The sequence below is a fragment of the Ursus americanus genome, chromosome 12, assembly GCF_024610735.1.
Source record: "Ursus americanus isolate L20-20 chromosome 12, mUrsAme1.1.p, whole genome shotgun sequence".
Lineage (NCBI taxonomy): Eukaryota > Metazoa > Chordata > Mammalia > Carnivora > Ursidae > Ursus > Ursus americanus.
The window spans coordinates 71223572-71242052 of record NC_142138.1 but is presented as its reverse complement, the minus strand read 5'-3'; the positions used below and the strand labels follow the sequence as shown (position 1 = coordinate 71242052).

At 45.1% G+C, this 18481-nt stretch overlaps 1 protein-coding gene across 1 annotated transcript; it reads left to right on the top strand.

The window, feature by feature from the left end:
- The first annotated feature begins 2841 nt into the window (after positions 1-2841).
- Positions 2842-17829, top strand: TDRKH (tudor and KH domain containing). Its single transcript, XM_045790655.2, has 14 exons — positions 2842-2921; positions 10741-10889; positions 11637-11743; positions 12339-12528; positions 13231-13370; positions 13471-13795; positions 14796-14956; positions 15144-15316; positions 15541-15605; positions 15867-16018; positions 16250-16351; positions 16613-16709; positions 16894-16983; positions 17166-17829. The coding sequence occupies exons 2-13, from the start codon at positions 10766-10768 to the stop codon at positions 16944-16946; spliced, it is 1689 nt and encodes a 562-aa protein (XP_045646611.2). The 5' UTR covers positions 2842-2921; positions 10741-10765; the 3' UTR covers positions 16947-16983; positions 17166-17829.
- The last annotated feature ends 652 nt before the right edge of the window (positions 17830-18481 follow it).

The following is an 18481-nucleotide window of genomic DNA, read 5'->3' as shown; positions in this document are numbered from 1 at the left end:
AATATTTACATACATAAAAAACACTATTAAAGTATTTTTTATTTTATTTTTTTAAAGATTTTATTTATTTATTTGACAGAGATAGAGACAGCCAGCAAGAGAGGGAACACAAGCAGGGGGAGTGGGAGAGGAAGAGGCAGGCTCATAGCGGAGGAGCCTGATGCGGGGCTCGATCCCAGGACTCCGGGACCAGGCCCTGAGCCAAAGGCAGACGCTCAACGACTGAGCCACCCAGGTGCCCCTAAAGTATTTTTTTAAAAACACAGAATTTCTTAAAAATCTTAGTAGGAGGCTTTGCTAAATATTATAGGGAACCCAGAAGTTATTTAAAAATGGTGACAAATTCAAATACATAAAAATAAAAATATCTGCATAGCAAAAATACCACCATAAGCAAAGTAAAAAGACATAGGACAGGGGCGCCTGGGTGGCACAGCGGTTAAGCGTCTGCCTTTGGCTCAGGGCGTGATCCCGGCATTATGGGATCGAGCCGCACATCAGGCTCCTCCGCTGGGAGCCTGCTTCTTCCTCTCCCACTCCCCCTGCTTGTGTTCCCTCTCTCGCTGGCTGTCTCTATCTCTGTCAAATAAATAAAATCTTAAAAAAAAAAAAAAAGACATAGGACAAACTGAGAAAAGGGAAAACTATTTTTAATTTATATATGAACAAAGAGCAAATATTAAGACCTAATAACCAATATAAATATGAACAAACTATACGAACAATTTACAAAAAAAAAATACAACTGCCACTTAAACATATTAAAAGATGCTCGACCTGACTTAAAGGAAATGGAAATTAGGGGCTCCTGGGTGCCTCAGTCGGTTGAGTGTCCTACTCTTGATTTCAGCTCAGGTCATGATCTCAGGGTCCAGAGATTGAGCCCCACAGGGGCTCTGTGCTCAGCGAGGAGTCTGCTTGAGATTTTCTCTCTCTCTCCCTCTGTCCCTCCCCCCTTGCGCGCACTCGCGCGCGTGCTGTCTCTCTCTCTAAATCTTTAAAGAAAAAAAGAAATGAAATTAAAATAAAAAGATACCATTTACACTATGAGATTGTCAAAAATCAGAAAGCATAAGTATGTTATCAAACAGGTCCTTTTCATACATTGCTGATGGGAGGGAGAATTTAAATCTTCTGTGGAAGGCAATTTGGCAATACATACTATTTTTACCAAATCTTTTTTAACATTGCTGATGGAATGAAAATGAGAAGTCTTTGGGAATTCGCAAAATCGTATCTAACCAAATGAAAAACAATGCACACACTTATTTGACCTAGTATTCCCAGCCCTAAGGATGTATTATACAGATACACAAGAGCCAGATGAAGTATACTTGGGTATCAATATAATGTGAAAGGACTGGTAAAATGTATCTTAATACCTCCCTCAGGCTTGCTGTGGACGTACTATGAAACAGGTACATGTGCTGCTGTGGTTAGCTACCCAGGCTAAATAAAAAGACACTGCAAAAACAGTACGGATAATAAGTTATCCACTGAGTAAAAAAAAAAAAAAAAAAAAAAAAAAAAAATTTATATATATATATACACATACAGTATGTGCAAGTTTACTATAGAATATCTTGTGAAAAATGTACAAGAATCTGGTAAAACTGGTTGCCTCTTGAGGGAAGAGAGACCTTATTCACTGTAATAACCTTTTATGCCCATGAATTTTGTAGAATACGTATGTATTACTTATTCAAAATGTACATTTTAAAAATTAATACAAAACGAAAACCTGAGGCCCAAAGGCATCGCCCCCGTTGACCAAAGATAAAATCTGGCGTTCCTTCAACATCCACGGAGTGCTTATCGTGGGCCAGACAGAGTAATAGAAGATAGCGCAGAAGACCTCGTTACGAGGAGCGCCCAACCCCGCGTCCCCGGTGTGCGGGGTCGGGCTCGCGAGGCTCCCCGCCGCTCAGCGGCGGTAGCAGAGCCCAACCGTCCTCAACGGCGGCTGGAACGCCCTCTTCCAAAGGAAACCGCCTCCTGGGAAAGCCCACCCCCTTTACCGCCCTCCACAGAAACGGCCCCCTGGCTTGGGCCTTTGCGCCGGTCGCCCGACCCATTCCCCTCGATCCCTAGGGAAGGGCGAGCCCCTGACGCCCGCACTACCCGTAACTCCCTTACCACGGGGCGCTCAAACTCGGGTGCTTCTCCATCTCTCCTGCGGCCGCGTCCGTCTTCATCGTCTGTTCACTCGTCCGAGCATCTCCTTCCCCTCAATCTCTCCATGTCTACCAAGCCTGTTTTATGCTTTCCAAAAAGAAATGTTTTCCATTCCTCCTGAGTCCCTGCCACAGTATTGGGACCAAACAAGGCAAAAGATCACAGAGCAAACAAGTGGCGGAGCATCGCCCATCATGAGGCTGCTTTCCCCCACGGTGGCACTGGCTTTGTACAAAGGCACTAATTTTTCGCGAACGGTGACACGCATGAGTAATTCCACGCCCTCGCCCCTTGCGTCCCAGACTCAGGAGAGCTGATCTTCGTCCAGCTAGGGGAGGTGGAAGCTTTCTCGGTAATTGGACTGGAGGTGCTGGGAGGACTCCGTGAAGGCTCTGATTGGCTGTTTAATTCTCAGCAGGTGCAGTCTCAATTAACTGCGTCTGATTTCCCTGGCGCCTATTGGCTGACGTGATGGCCGGCTTTGAATTCCATCCGGGTAATTGGGTAGCAGCACGCCGCAGCCGCGTCGCTCAGGGGCAGCCCGCGGAAGGATTGGTTGTGGCGGGGCAGTTGATTGGTCGAACTACGAGCCGGGCGTTGATTGGTGCAGGCGGTCTGCGGGGGCGGGGAAGAGGCGGCTGAAGCGAGGCAGGCGGGGCTCGAGTTGCGGTGCGGGAGGGAGAAGGCGACGACGGCTGCTGGATAGAGGTGCGAGGCGGAGCGCGCGAGGGCTGACTCGAGGAGCGGTAAAGGCGGGGACCGGGCGCGGATGCTTGGGAGTGCGAGAGGTCGGGTCGGGCCAGGGGTACCCCAGGCAACAAGCAGGCGGGAATGTGGGGCTGAGAGAAGGGAGGCGTCCCGAGGGTATGGGCAGCCGAGCCCCGGGCTACCAACCGAATTCGGAGGACAGGCTCTGGTCCCACAACGGACCCGGTGCCGGAGTGTTTGCCCCAAGCTACTTTGGACTCCTCGAGTGATCTTTTTTGAGACCTGAGAACCGCCGTCAGTTTATCAGTTTGCTTTTTATTTTCTCCGGCTTTTTCTTTAATTATTCTAATAGGGTGACAATTTACAGTCGTCAGAATAATAAATTGGGGTTTTTGTTTTCCCAGTTTCCCTCCTTACTAATGCAGATATCTCCCCCACGGGTTTTGGCTGAAGACTTCCGAATCAAAGCTACATTTTTACTCTACTCTCAGCTTGAAATGCGTTGGCTTTCTTCACTCATTAGTTAAAACTAAATGTAGCAAGGATGAAAATTGAACGAGCTGCTTCAATTCAACAGGCCTGTCACCATGTTGTAGCTGCTTTGTAGGCTCTGGTTATTAGGAGATAAGGGAATGAGAGATCCTTGCCCCATGGAGCTTACAATGATTTGACTCCTAACCATGTTTTTGAAATAACATAAAAGTAAGCCTTAGTTATGCATATCAAATAGTCAGCAACTGTTTCATATAAATGTCACGAAATTTCAAAATTGGTTTTTACTGAAAACCATTATCTGCATTTCTCACCTTGAAATGATCCACGTGTCTCCTCTTTACTCAGCTTCCCCTAGAACTATGGTCTTAAATTCCAACATCCTTTTCACATTCAATTTGAAGTAATAGAATCAAACATAAGCTGGCATTCAGTACTATACAGTTATATCCCTGTTGCCATCATGTTATTCCCCACTTATTTAAAAAAAAAACTATATGAAATGATATGTATATTATAGCAAAATCTTACTTGATTAATCAAGTAGATGTTCATTCTTTGAGAAATAAGATAACTCAATGCAAACTTCATTTGTAATATGTGAAAAGGAGTTTAGTGAAATTTAGCTTTCAATTCAAATAGAAGTCACCTAAAAAATTTATCCTCGTCATGGACATTCATCTCACACCACATTCCTTCCACCACCAAATCATTAATATTGTGTCTCAAACACCATCTACCACGTGCTCAAATGAGAAACCTGATAGCTCTTTGGCTCATCCTCTAACCTTCCCATGAATCAGTTGTTAGATCTTGTGTGTATTCTACGTATTAAAACTCTCCTTCTCTGTATCTCCATCACTGGCACCTGAACTGACCTCTGAATTGGTCTCCCTGCCCCCACACTTGCTGCCTTCCATTCATTCTCACTACAGACACAGCTATTAGTCAAGAATGCATGTATTATGAAGGGATGTTCGGAGCACTATGGAAGCCCACAGTGATGAAACCCAACTGAGCAAGGAAGGTTGGGATTGGGGAGGGGGGGCATTGGCAGCAGAGCCAGAGGAATATCAGATATTTTTTTGTCTTGATCTTGATAGTTTCTGAACTGGGGTAAAAATGCTATTAGTTTTTTGAGTCTCCTTAAAGAGGTGCCTTTGTGACTGGTCTTCAAACCACATTGCCTACCGCATTGTATGGAAATGACTAATTAGCTGTGTAACCTTAGGGAAATCCCTCTATTTCCCTGGGCTTCGGTTTCCCCAGTTGTAACATTATTAGTGGAATCAGATCATTTCTTTTGTCCTTCCAATTCTAAAATTCTATGGTTTCTTAGGCATGAATTGTGGCCAGAAAGGTGGTGTTAAAAGGCAGACAGCATTAAAGTGCAGATTAAGTTACCACTCTTATTCACAGGCCTAGATTTGTTTCCCAAAACCTTTAACACCTACAGACTCTTGCCTGTCAAGATAAGACCTTCCCTGCTGATAGAAAGCCCCATGAAGGCAGCTACCAAGTCTGTCAGGACTGCTGTATCCCCCAGGGCCAACCACACGTTGGATACTCAATATTTATTGGTTTGGATGCAGAAAAATGATTTGTATTTTAACAAGGTGGTTTTCAACTCTGTGCCATCTAAAAAGTCTTTTAAGTTCTAGCACCCCCCGCCCAGCTGTTGATTTTTTTTTTTTTTTAAGATTTTATTTATTTGACAGAGAAAGTGAGCGCACAAGCAGGGGGAACAGCAGAGGGAGAGGGAGAAGTAGAAGCCCCAATGCAGGGCTCAATCCCAGGACCTTGGGATCGTGAACTGAGCCAAAGGCAGACGCTTAACAACTGAGCCACCCAGGCGCCCCTGTTTTGGTGTTTTATCTTTCCTCCTAGACTGTATTTCAGGGCAAGAATTCTTATTCCTACTTGTGTCCCCAGCATCCTCAGCCCATAACAAAGAGTTAGCACTATTTAAATGAGGCACTATAATAGTGCAGACAAGCTTTGCACTTTAGAGACCAGATGAGAAAATATATGAAGTAACTACTAGTTAAAAGAAGTGAACTCTGTTCTAGATACCCAGAATAGACCATCTCTTAATATAAGAAAATAGCAGTTTGAGGTTCAAAAATTCAAGAATTTAAGCAAAAATCTTTATGAAACAGAGCTTGTTTCCTTTCCTTTGGTATATGCAAACATACCACCCAAAATTGCACAGAGAGGAGTGAAAGGTTTTATTTACAGCCTAGGAAAAAAGAGAGAAGCTGATTTTTTTTTTTTTTAATCCAGTTAGGAAAGGAACCTCAACTCAAACTCACATTAAACTCAATCCTTTTCTTCCCACTAAAAAAGAAAAAAGAAAAAGAAAAAACCCCACATTTCTCCATGTCTATACTAAATCTCCAAAGTGATCTGTATGTATTGGATCCTCTTACTGAATAATGAATTGCCTGAAATAAGACATTTGAAAAGAGTCCCTCACCCAGGAATTACAAGGTTTTTCTCTTTGGCGCACGAGTGGGCAAGAGAGTGGATGAAATTTATTTAAAATTCTTATCTAAAAACATAGGTTTTAAAAACATAGGCAAACTTCTGGTGGTTCTCTAAGGAACTTTATTCATTTCTACTGGTCTGTAAAGCTCTTGAGGCCAGATGCCAAATTTGGTCCTCTGTCTGAATATAGTAAGAAATCCACCTGCAGTCTTTTTTTTTTTAAGATTTTATTTATTTATTTATTTGACAGAGAGGCAGCAGGAGAGGGAATACAAGCAGGGGGAGTGGGAGAGGGAGAAGCAGGCTTCTTGTGGAGCAGGGAGCCTGATGCGGGGCTCGATCCCAGTACGCTGGGATCATGACCTGAGCCGAAGGCAGACGTTTAACGACTGAGCCACCCAGGCGCCCCCACCTGCAGTCTTAACATGATTTCTGACTGCTTCTTGGAATGAGAATTTTTTTTGTAAGATTTTATTTATTAGAGAACATGAGTGGGGCAGGAAGGGCAGAAGGAGAGGGAGACTCAGGGCTCAATCCCAGGACCCCTCTGAGATAATGACCTGAGCTGAAGGCAAACGCTTAACCGACTGAGCCACCCGGGCACCCCTGCAATGAGATTTCTGTGCTAGGTCTCCTCTTTTCCTTCATGACTCTTCCTGAAAGGCTTTTAGGGAAAGCACTGTTTTTTTTCTTTCCTCCTCAGAAAAAGCACATTTAGAATCAAAGTTTTATTCCTGAGTAGGTCCTATAGTAATGAGTATGTTTTGAGCCTTCCTAGAACCAGTTTTTTTTAAAGGTAAAAAAACCTTTTTTTCTTGGATATCAAATCATCTGGGTTGAATTTTTATACCGGGAGGCAAATCATAGCATAATTTGTATTTCCTCACTCATTTTAAAGCAAGTTTTGTCAAAAGCCACACTGTTTTGTTCTACTAGATTGTACTATCTGGAGTAGACACTGTCTTTAGTTTTTTTACCAGCCACAGTGTTTTCCACTAGTGTTTATTAATTTTAAATTTGCTAAATAATGACACCAAGTACTGTTCTGCTGAGTTTATGTAAAAGAAAGGGGGGAGGGGCTTCTAAAGTCACTTTGTAGGATTTTTATTTATTTTTTATTTTTATTTTTTAAAGATTTTATTTATTTATTTGACAGAGATAGAGACAGCCAGCGAGAGAGGGAACACAAGCAGGGGGAGTAGGAGAGGAAGAAGCAGGCTCATAGCGGAGGAGCCTGATGTGGGGCTCGATCCCAGAACGCCGGGATCACGCCCTGAGCCAAAGGCAGATGCTTAACCGCTGTGCCACCCAGGCGCCCCACTTTGTAGGATTTTTAATACCCAAATAATAACCCAGACTCTGCGTAAGAGGCTAGGTAACCTCTCTCAGCAGGTGTATTCCTCTGTAAAATTGGGGTTAACATTTCCTACCTTACAGGATTGCTTGAAGATCAACTAAAATAATGGAGGTAAAGTGCCTGGTGGCATAGTAGCTACGCAGTACATTTATCTTTTCATCTTTTTCATCCTTAGTGCCACAATAGCATCTAGCTCCCAGAAGTGCTGAATAGATGTGGTTGACCTAGCCTGCTTGGGGCCAGTCTGGAGGGGACACGGGCATAACAGACACGCAGTTGCATACAGTATGAACAAGTGCTATCGTGGAAGTCTCGTTCACAGGGCCACAGGAGCTAAGGAGAAACTCACCCTAAGACAGCCAGGGGAAATCCCACAGGCCTCAGAAGAAGTGTAGCAGTAGAGCTGAGACATGAGGAAGGAGTAGGGTTTTGCCAGGGAGACCAGATGGGCTAAGGAGTATGACCAGGAAGACAGAAGTGACACGGGTAGAGCAGGGACACGGTTCCCGGGACGTGGGATTAGAATATAAGGCTGTGAAAGTGGTAGGCAGAGATCAGATTATAAAGAACCTTTTATGCCATTGAGTTTTCACATAGGCAAGTTGCTGAAGAAGTTTATCCATTCAACAAATGTTTATTGACTGGCTACTGTGTGCACTGAGGAACAAGACAAAAATTCCTGCCCTGTGGAGTTTACATTCCATTGGGGATACAATCAAAATGAAGACCTCACTGGTCAATACAGTGGCTTTGGCTTATGAATATAGCGAGATTGATAAACCACTGGGAGGTTTTGAGTGGCTGAGTAATGTTATTTAACTTCAGCTGTTGAGAATAAACTGAATGGACAGTGGCAAATGCCGGGATATTGATTGCAGTAATCTAGAGGAGATAATGATGGTTTAGAGCACATGGTGGTCTTAGCAGTGGAGAGGTAAAAAGTGGTCAAATTCTGGATAATTTGAAGGTAGAATGAATAGGATTTGCTGACAGACTAAAGGTGCTATTTGAGGGAGAGGACGAGTAAGATTTTTAACCTGAGAAACTAAAAGAATGGACTTGCCATTTACTGAGTCAGCTAAGACTGCCGACGCGGGGTGGGGGGGTGAGATCAGGAGCTCAGCGTTGTACCTGTTAAGGTCGAGGTGCCTATTAGACTATCCAATAGAGACATCTCCTAGGCAGCTGGTGCACAAACCTGAAGTTCAGGAGAATGTCCTAACTGGATCTATGAATTGGGGAGTTATCAGCGTACAGACGGGATTTAAAGCCAAGCTGTGAATGAAACTTGGTGAGATCACTGAGGAAGTGGGGTAGAACCCACGAGAGGGCAAAGGACAGAGCCCTGGGGGGCAGTGCAGTGTTTAGAGGTTAAAAGCAGGAGGAGGAAACTGACTGGATCAGCCAGAAAGGGAGAAGGAAAACCAGAAGAGTGCTGTTGTGGAAGCCAGGTAAACAAAGGGTCTCAGAACAGGGGGAGTCCCCAGTTGTGCCAGATGGGGGGATGAAGGCAGGTAGAGTGGAGACGGAGAATTGACCATTGGACTCAGCCAGGTGAAGTCACTGCTGACCTTGGCAAGAACAGTGGGAGTGGGTTCAAGAAGAGAAATTGAGGGGCGCCTGGGTGACATAGTCATTAAGTGTCTGCCTTCGGCTCAGGGCATGATCCCAGAGTCATGGGATCGAGCCCCACATCAGGCTACTCTGCTGGGAGCCTGCTTCTTCTTCTCCCACTCACCCTGCTTGTGTTCCCTCTCTCGCTGGCTGTCTCTCTGTCAAATAAATAAATAAAAAATCTTAAAAAAAAGAAAAATTGAGCACAGAAGTATTGGCACTTGTGGATTTTCCTGTAAAAGGAAGGGAAGAAATGAGAAGTATTTGGAGGAATAAGTGGAATCAAGAAAGGGTTTTCTTTAAGAAACAAGAAACAGTGGCATGATGGAAAGAGAAAGATCCAGTGGAGAGGAAAATATTAACAATGCATGAGAAGGAAGGAGAGCAACACTTTCATGAGAGCCTTCAGTGCCAGGAGCAGAGACAGTTCATCCATGGCTGCAGGAGAGAAGGTAGGGATTTGGGCATAGAGGTAGGTGGGTAAGTGTGGTGGAGCTTAGTTACTATTTTCTCTGAATGCTGTACTTTCCCAGTGGCGTAGGAAGTAAGGCATCAGTTGAGAGTGAAGATGGAGGAGGTGCTAGAGGCTTGAGAAGAGATGGTATGAATTGTCTGGGAGGGTGAGAGAGGTTATGGAGTAAGGAAATATAGTGATGTTCAGGTTAGCTTGGCAGAGCGGGGCCTAGCGGCTCAGTAGTTCAGGTGTCTGCCTTTGACTCAGGTCATGATCCCAGGGTCCTGGGATTGAGTCCACATCAGGCTCCCTGCTCAGAGGTGAGTCTGTTTTTCCCCTCTCCCTCTGCCCCTCTGCCTGCTTGTGCTCGCTTATTCTCTAATAAATAAAATCTTAAAAAAAAAAAGATAGCTCGGCAGCAAAATGAAGATACAAAGAGCAACAAGGCCAGTGGTCCGAATGAGATTTGGTGAGCTTCTGAATCAGTCAGGTGCAGAGCTGTTAGAGTCATTAGCATATAGGTAGTAGTTGAAGCTGCAGGTGTGAATGAAATTGCCAAAGACAGCAGAGTGACGGTAGCAGTGGATAGAGGCCACAGGAAGACAAGCCCAAAACTACAGAGGCACTAACAGGGAAAGAGGAGGAAAAACCAAGAAAAAGAAGGTGCGGAGGTGGGATTAGATAGGGCTCGTACAAGCCATCTAGGTTGACTACCTGGGAAGTTGTAGTTTTGGTGAAGGAGCAGGGCAGACCTTCTTTCAGTGTTAGCTGAGGAATAAATAGAAATCAGGAGTAAGAATAATGGGCCTGAAGGTGCGCCTGGGGGGCTCCATTGGTTAAGCATCTGCCTTTGGCTCAGGTCATGATCCCGGAATCCCGGGGTGGAGCCCCTTGTCAGGCTCCCCACTCAGCAGGGAGTCTGCTTCTCCCTCTGCCCTTCCCCCTGCTTGTGCGCTTACGCTCTCTCTCTCAAATAAATAAAATCTTTTAAAAAAATAAAACTGGGCCTGGAAGGCCATTCCTCGCAGAGACAACAGCTTCTGGAACAGCATCGAGGCATGGAAGGGCACAGATAAGCAATTTTAAGTAGTCTGATGTGAAATCTAAAGGTAAATTTTTGTAATGTTTGATTCATTTAATAATTTTTTTATTCTTTCATCTTATAAAATTGTGATCAGTGTATGGTCTTCCTTGGGAAGGGGGAGGGAATGAAGTTTGCCTATAATTATATATGTCCCTTAGCAACTTTGAAAAAAATATCCTGAGACCTTTTACATGAAATAGATTTTGGAGAGGAAAAAAAAAAAGATTTCGAGACTGCTCAGGCTCTTAACATAGAAAGGCTGGTAATAGTATTCTTTTTAATAATGTTGTAATATGTTCCCATGCCTCTTGGCCAGTCATAAAGGTACAAGATGAAAGCTGCTTCTTTTCCCTCATTTACTTATTTCAGGATGTAAATCTGAATACAACAGAAAATGTCCACTGAACGAACTTCTTGGACAAGTTTGTCCACTATTCAGAAAATAGCACTGGGCCTCGGGATCCCAGCCAGTGCAACGGTTGCCTATATCCTCTACCGCAGATACAGGGAAAGCAGAGGTATGTGAACCCCACAGCTGTGCGTATAGAAATGTTCAGAATGTGCTCTGGCCTTGTTAAATTGAAATGAAAATTTTCCTTGCTGGAGTGGGTATGTCTATTGGGATGTAATTAGCTTTCTGTGAGGGATCTTTGAAACTGTTTTGTTTTTTCTTTTCTATGTTCTTAATGTGCAGCTAGTCTATGAAATGATAAACTCATTTCTTTTGATTTGTTCCCTTCAACAGCAGCACTGCAATGGGTTCTTTTTTGTCTTTTTATTTATTTTTTTTTTAGCATCTATACTCTTCTTTATCTTTTTTATATGCTTCTTGTATTTACTTGTTAGAAGGCTAACCATGGAATCCAGTTTCCCCACAGGCTGGACCTATAGAATAGGATCTAGAGAAGGGACTTAGGTACAAATGGAAGTTCTGAACCCAGTGGACTCCTTGGGCAGCTCTTAGTCTTCATTCTTCCCCAGGAATCATCTCCTGGGAGATAGAGTTTGTCCAAAATCCAGTACTCCTTCCTTGCAGATCCAAATGCTTTACGCATTTTAGCATCTGAAATAGTATCCCAGAGATAATGCGCCTGTTCTGGTCCTCTGGGCCCCTCTCATTCCTACTCAGATGCTGCTACATGTCATAACGGTTGAGATTCTTGGTCTATCTCGTGGATCATTCTCTTTGACAGCTAGCGTCAGGGGAGGGCTGGGGTACTTTGGACGCTATCTAAGTCTAATCTGATGAGCCATGATCTGTGCAGAAGAGCGTTTGACGTTTGTTGGGGAGGACGACATTGAGATAGAGATGCGAGTTCCCCAGGAGGCCGTGAAGCTCATCATTGGCCGGCAAGGAGCCAATATTAAACAGGTAAGTGTGTAAGCAGGCAGTTGGCTTTCCCAGGGATTGATTCTGCTTAATCTTGCTTCCCTTCTCTGCCCCCATCCTGCACTATGTATGTCTTTAAAAGAAAAAATACAGGAACTTTTAGCTAACTATGCTCTTTTCCTTCTCAAGAGGAGTACTAGAGCATAATGACTCCGTTTGAGGTGGGGACTTTGATTGCATGGCTCTCAACTTGGTGTAGCTTGAACCATTCTTTCCTGCTATGGAATTAATGAGCTCTCACTGATGTTTAGTAGATGTTGAATTGCTATCTAATTCTTCTAGTGTTCATTTGGAATGTCAAGAAAACAAAATATTTGATTCTCTAATCCAAATAAAATTAGGGGGAAAGAGGGTTCTAAACACAAAGAGAAACTGTTTTGAATTAACTGCTATTTGAGGTTAGGTTTGTCACTAATCTCTTTCCGTAAGTGCAGGTAATCGAGGACAGCTTATAGCATCCCGCTTTAGCTGAGTACTGTCCAGTTCCATCTCCCTCCAGGGGTAGGTTGAGAGTGTACCTCGCTGACCCCACAGGAGCTGTTTCAGAGCGTACCGCCACGTGTCCTTTTCTCTGCAGCTGCGGAAACAGACAGGTGCTCGGATTGACGTGGACACGGAGGATGTAGGTGATGAACGGGTGCTGCTTATCAGTGGGTTTCCTGTTCAGGTGTGCAAGGCCAAAGCAGCCATCCATCAGATCCTGACAGAGAATACCCCCGTGTCTGAGCAGCTCTCCGTCCCTCAGAGATCTGTGGGCAGGATCATAGGTACCACTGGACAGCTTCCTCTGCTGTTCCCTTTTTTCTTCACCTTTGCCTTCTTTCTCACCTTCCCAAGGATTTTTCCTGGCCTACTTCCCTTCACCTTGCTTGGGGGGATGGGGGGAGGACAGGGACATTGAGACCAGAGCTTTACTTTTTTATAGAACCAGTGGTAAAGCAAAACCCGTTACCTCAAGAAGCTGTGTGATCTGAACCTTACTACTAGGTTTCAGAAGGGTTCGGGTAAATGTATTTACCTCATAATAGATATTTAAAGGGAAGCTGAGCCTGCTCATGTTATCCCAGATCTTTCAAGATAGTGTTCTTCTAGAGAGCACCTTCCCCGAGAGCATTCCTTATGCTGCTATTAGAGGTAGAGAGATGCCCGTCATTGGTCCAGTGTTTCATGCACTGTGTAGGATATCTTCTTCTGAAGTGCAGGTATAAAGTATGCTGAATGGTCAAAAAATGGAAATGACATGAAGTTACACTAACCAAGAGTTTAAGCAGAAAGAGCAGATAGTCCCTAGTCCCCTTCCTACAGTAAGGATTGCAGTAGCTCCTGCTTTCTAGTCAATATCTTACATTTCCTTCACTTTGGAAGTGAGAACTGACTCTTCTCTCTGAGTAGATACAAAATAGTGATTTCCCTAGTAATTAAGTTTGGCCAGGAGGGAAAGACAGGTTTTGATGTGTTTTTCAATGCAGGGAGAGGTGGGGAGACTATTCGTTCTATCTGTAAGGCCTCTGGAGCCAAAATTACCTGTGACAAAGAATCAGAGGGGACATTACTACTATCAAGACTTATAACAATCTCAGGAACACAGAGGGAAGTGGCAGCAGCCAAGGCAAGTAGCTAATAGACTTAAATTGTGTCTAAGAATGAGAACCCTTTACTCCATCCTGGGTGAGAATATCTGGCCACAGAGATCTCATCTCTTATCACAGCATTTGATACTGGAGAAGGTTTCAGAAGATGAAGAACTTCGGAAGAGAATTGCTCATTCTGCAGAAACCAGAGTCCCACGCAAGCAGCCAATCAGTATAAGAAGAGAGGCAGTGACAGAGACTGGTGGAGCTGGAGAGCCAGCTTTGTGGAAGAACGCTGGTACTGGCGCAGAGCCGGAGCCGGCTACGTCGCTGGGAGCTCCTCCCCGAAAAGGAGGCAGTGACACGGCTGTGGTAGGGCCCGAAGGTGCTGGGGAGAAACCTAATGGTGACCGCTGTCAGAAATCTGGAGCCCAGACCAGTCCAGAGATGTCCATGTTTGAAAGTATGTAACAAAGTGGGAACCCATTTGCCGTATGGAAGTAGAAACCCTGGCTTAGATAACCCAAAGTAGGAAGCAGTAAAAACAATTTGTTTTCTTGATTGCACTTGTGTCTTCACAGATGTCCCTTTGTGTGGTAATATTTTACTTGGGTTAGTACTAAACAAATAATTTTCTGAACACAGACCAGCTAATGATGGAGAATGTTATAGAAATATGCTAGTTCATGGGTCCCCTGGCTGGCTCAGTAGAGCATGTGTCTCTTGATCTCAGGGTTGTAGGTTTGAGCCCCACGTTGGGTGTAGAGATTACTTAAAAATAAAATCTTAAAATATGCTAGGTCACGGGAAAATAGTCTAAATATATCAAATAATTAAATTTACATGATATTCTTTCACAGATTTATTAAATAAGTAAAATACTGAGCCTGGTTTTTTGGGGTTTTGTGGGGTTTTTTTGCTTTTTTTGTTTGTTTTTTTGGCCTGTCTCATTACTGTTTTTACAAATCATCACCATTAAGAAGAATGAAAAGACTGTGAGCATTCTCTTCTGTGTGTAGGTTCTGGGATGGGGGGCAGAGACCAGGGCCCCTAAGAGGTTCGCAGACTTGGCCAGGGTCACATGATGAGTCAGTGGTAGAATGAGATCTGGAACAGGCCCACATCTTTCCACTGGTCCATGCTGCAGCTAGCATATGGAGAATTTACCTTTGTTATAATTGGTGTCTGATTTGAATACATGGCAAATGACTAGGAATGTAAACTCTCCTATTACTCAGTTACATAGAAAGGTGCACAGCTCAACTTAGGACCTGTCTTCAGGATGTTCTTGTCTATTCATCCAGTTGTCCCTCCAGCCATTTTTAAAATGGTAATAGCCTCTTGGTGTGTGTACCTCTCACCTCTGAGACAGTCTACCCATTTCAACCAGAGATGGTTCTGATATGGTCACCAGCTTAGATGGCGAGGATTCTGTAGCTTAACTTGTTTATCCCTGTGTTTAGTCCCCAGTCCTGACTTCAGTTTCCATGCCGATGAATTCCTGGAAGTCTATGTCTCTGCCTCTGAGCATCCCAACCACTTCTGGATCCAGATCATTGGCTCCCGCAGCCTGCAGCTGGATAAGCTTGTCAGTGAGATGACCCAGCACTATGACAATAGTCTAGTGAGTTGTCATAGGGACAGGGCTGGGTTTGATGAAAAAGGGGCCTATCTTTTTTCATTTTGGTATGTTCTCTTCTTTTCCTGGGAAGCAGCTACTTGTTTGTTCTTCCTTCTGGTACTTCCTGCTTATCTGTTTCTTAGCCTGCCCATCCTAACTCTCCCCATCCTGATCTCACCCCCACGTGCAGCCTGAAGACTTGACTGTGCACGTGGGAGACATCGTAGCAGCACCTTTACCTACAAATGGTTCCTGGTATCGAGCTCGGGTCCTTGGCACCTTGGATAATGGGAACCTAGACCTCTACTTCGTTGACTTTGGGGATAATGGAGATTGCCCACTGAAGGACCTCCGGGCACTCAGGTCAGTGTGGAGGCCAGGGTGGAGTCTCAGTTGTTAACTCAGCCTTGGCCATAGCTGGTGGTGTGCTCTTGGCACTCATCACGTAGGGGGAGTGGGAAGAGAACCTGTTTACAGAGAGCAGATGATTATCTTCTTCAGCTGGGCTAATTGGTGATCTCTAGAAACAAGGACTATAAGAGACCCTTCTGGCTCTGGGATTCTAATTTCAGTTTCTTTCACTTTAGGAGTGACTTCCTAAGCCTTCCATTTCAAGCAATAGAGTGTAGTCTGGCACGGATCGCCCCCTCAGGTAAACTGCATGGCCTATTGACCTTGCCTCCACACAGAATAACTTTTATACAGCACATGGAAGGGATTCTCACATTCCCAGGCTTTTTGAGTTCTGGGGGCTAAGGTGTCTTTTCCTCCTCAGAGTAGAAAGCAGCAACCTGGCAGGCAGACATAGGTGCCTTCTGGAGTAGAAAGAGGTGGTTCCGATTTCCCTCCAGGGTGTAATCTCACCCTGTCAGCAGGGACCCCTTCTTAGGTTCTCCCTGCAATCTTTTGCCAGGTGAACAGTGGGAAGAGGAAGCTTTGGATGAGTTTGACAGACTCACTCACTGTGCTGACTGGAAGCCTCTGGTGGCCAAGATCTCCAGCTATGTCCAGACTGGGATCTCAACTTGGCCCAAGATTTACTTATATGATACTAGCAATGGGAAGGTACGACTGGGGTCCACTCATTGCTCAACATCTCTTCAGTATATTTATAGTCTCGTTCACTTTCTTTCCTAGAAACCCTTACCTGATACTACTCCTACCTCGTAAGATCCTGCTTTCTGTCCCACTAAAGGAATGTGTTTGAAATATCAATCCTAACTCTTGTGTCCTAGTTCCTCAGATATTCCCTTCCCTACAGAGAGAACATCATTCCCTTTTCATTTCTCTTCTCAGAAACTTGATATTGGGTTAGAATTAGTTCGTAAAGGATACGCAGTTGAGCTTCCGGAAGACATGGAAGACAACAGAGCTGTCCCAGACATGCCGCACGACGCGGTGAGTGAGCCACTGTGGCTGCACGTAGAGCGCTGCTTCGGGGCGGGTCTGGTGCCGAGAGAGACAGGAGGGCCACGTGCATTCTGCGAGGGCTTTCCTAACTTGCTGCTCCACAGGTTGCTCAGAGGAAGCATCGTGTCCCTCTTGGCAGCCAAACGCAACTGCCTTAGCCAGATGCTGTGGGCAGAACGGTAGGGTGGCCTCTCCTTTCCCACCGGCCAACACTGCGTTCTTCCTCTCCCTCTGGCTTCATCCCTGCAGGCCACAGAAACAGACGTGTCTCTTGGCAGCGTGCTCACAGAGACCAAGGACAGCCCTGGAGAAATAGCAAATACCCTGTCCTGCCTCAGCTTATCAGGTACGAGCTGCATTTCCTCCCTGGAGCATCTTTGGGTGTTAACTATTTGTCAAAGAGTCTCTCCAAACTAGGGGTGACATGAAAGCTTGGCTCTTAACCAAAGTGATCACTGAGCACCAGGAAGCCCGTTTTCCCCTGAGTCTCAGTGGCCGTGCCTAACTTCCTCTCCATTCCTGCCAAGCAGAAGCTGCCTCTATGTCTGGGGACGATAACCTGGAAGAGGACTACTTGATCTGAAGTTGGCTTCAGCTGCCTCAGTCGCCTGCTTTGCCATGTGAGTGCAGCTCTCCTCTGTCTGTAACAGCAGGAAAGTAACAAGGGTGACAACAGGGGCCTTGCTTTCTTCTCTCTTCCCTAGCCTGTCTGAACACTGCTCTGCAGCTGATTTCCTGCAGCTTCACACTCAGGTTGAGCCCTTTCAAGCCTTTTCTGTCTCTGTGTTTGTGTCTTCGGCAGGACTTTGGCACAGGATTTGGTGCCTGGAGAGAGGAGCCTATGATAAAGAGATCTCTGTAGTCCCTCCTCTGTTACCAACACGATCTGGCTTGCTGTGGACCAAATGCATTCGCTCCTATTGGACTACCGGAAAGAGTGCGCGGTAGAGGGGGACAAGTACCTGTCCCCACTCCACCCACCCGACCCTGTCTTCTTCCAGAGTTTGTCTCCAGGCTTCTCAACGTCTGGCTCACTGGTCTGTGCTTCTGTAAGGCTGTGTCCTTTTTGACGCTGGGAAGCGGCTAGGGTTTGGTCACTGGAAGTGATGATTCTGCGGACTTCTGACTCACCTCATCAGGTGACTGTTAGTTAAAGGAGGTTTTTGAGTGGTGACCTCAAAGACTGCAGTTGAGTCAGGAGGAAGAGGCAGAAATCAGCATAATTATATCAAAAAGCCTCAGGAAATGGGAAGAGAACATTGCCTCCCAGCCTTAACTGCTGATGTGTTATTGAAGATAGGTTTTTTGAAACAGTTGCTCCAGCTATTTCCCTGTAAACTTTGGTTAAAATACAAGTAGACAAGGAGAGAGCGGCTCAGGAAACGTTCTAAAGTGCTAGTGTAGTATCCATATGTATACACACATCCAGAGAGTGGAAGAGAACTTATATAGCTGTTTGAATCATTTGGGGGATTCTTTGCTGAATAAAGTTCTCAAGAAAATTATCTAAAACAAATGTTGGTTGAATCAAGGTGGAAGCAAGTCTGTGGGTATCTTCTGAACCTAAACCTGGTAGAATTCGTCACATGCCTCACAAGGATGGCCCATTTTTGAAATAAGTGTCCCTCCCATGCACAGATCCTATCCTTTCCCTAAAGTTACTTCAGAATTAACCATTCACTAAGAACCAGACCAATTTCAGTTTAGGCTATATAAATAACCCATCGGGGTGTCTGGGTGGCTCAGTCGGTTAAGCGTCTGACTCTTGATTTCAGCTCAAGTCATGATCTTGAGATCAAGCCCCACCTCAGGCTCCTTGCTCAGCAGGATTCTGCTTGAGATTCTCCCCCTCTGCCCCTCCCCCACCCCACGACACCCCCACCCCCATTCACATGCATGTGTACTCTCTCTCTCTCTCAAAAAAACCACCCAAACTAGATACTTGGAAGAAGCGGCCTGGGTTCTGGCAGATCTCCACTGTGAGAACTTCCTGTAAGACCTTTGGGAGCCATGTCCTCCTGTCTCCCCACATTGTGGGCAGTAGTGTGTGGCCAGTGAGAGCTGTGAAGGGACTTGGAAGCAGACATTATAAGCAGCGTGTAGTAATGTGGGTGGTGG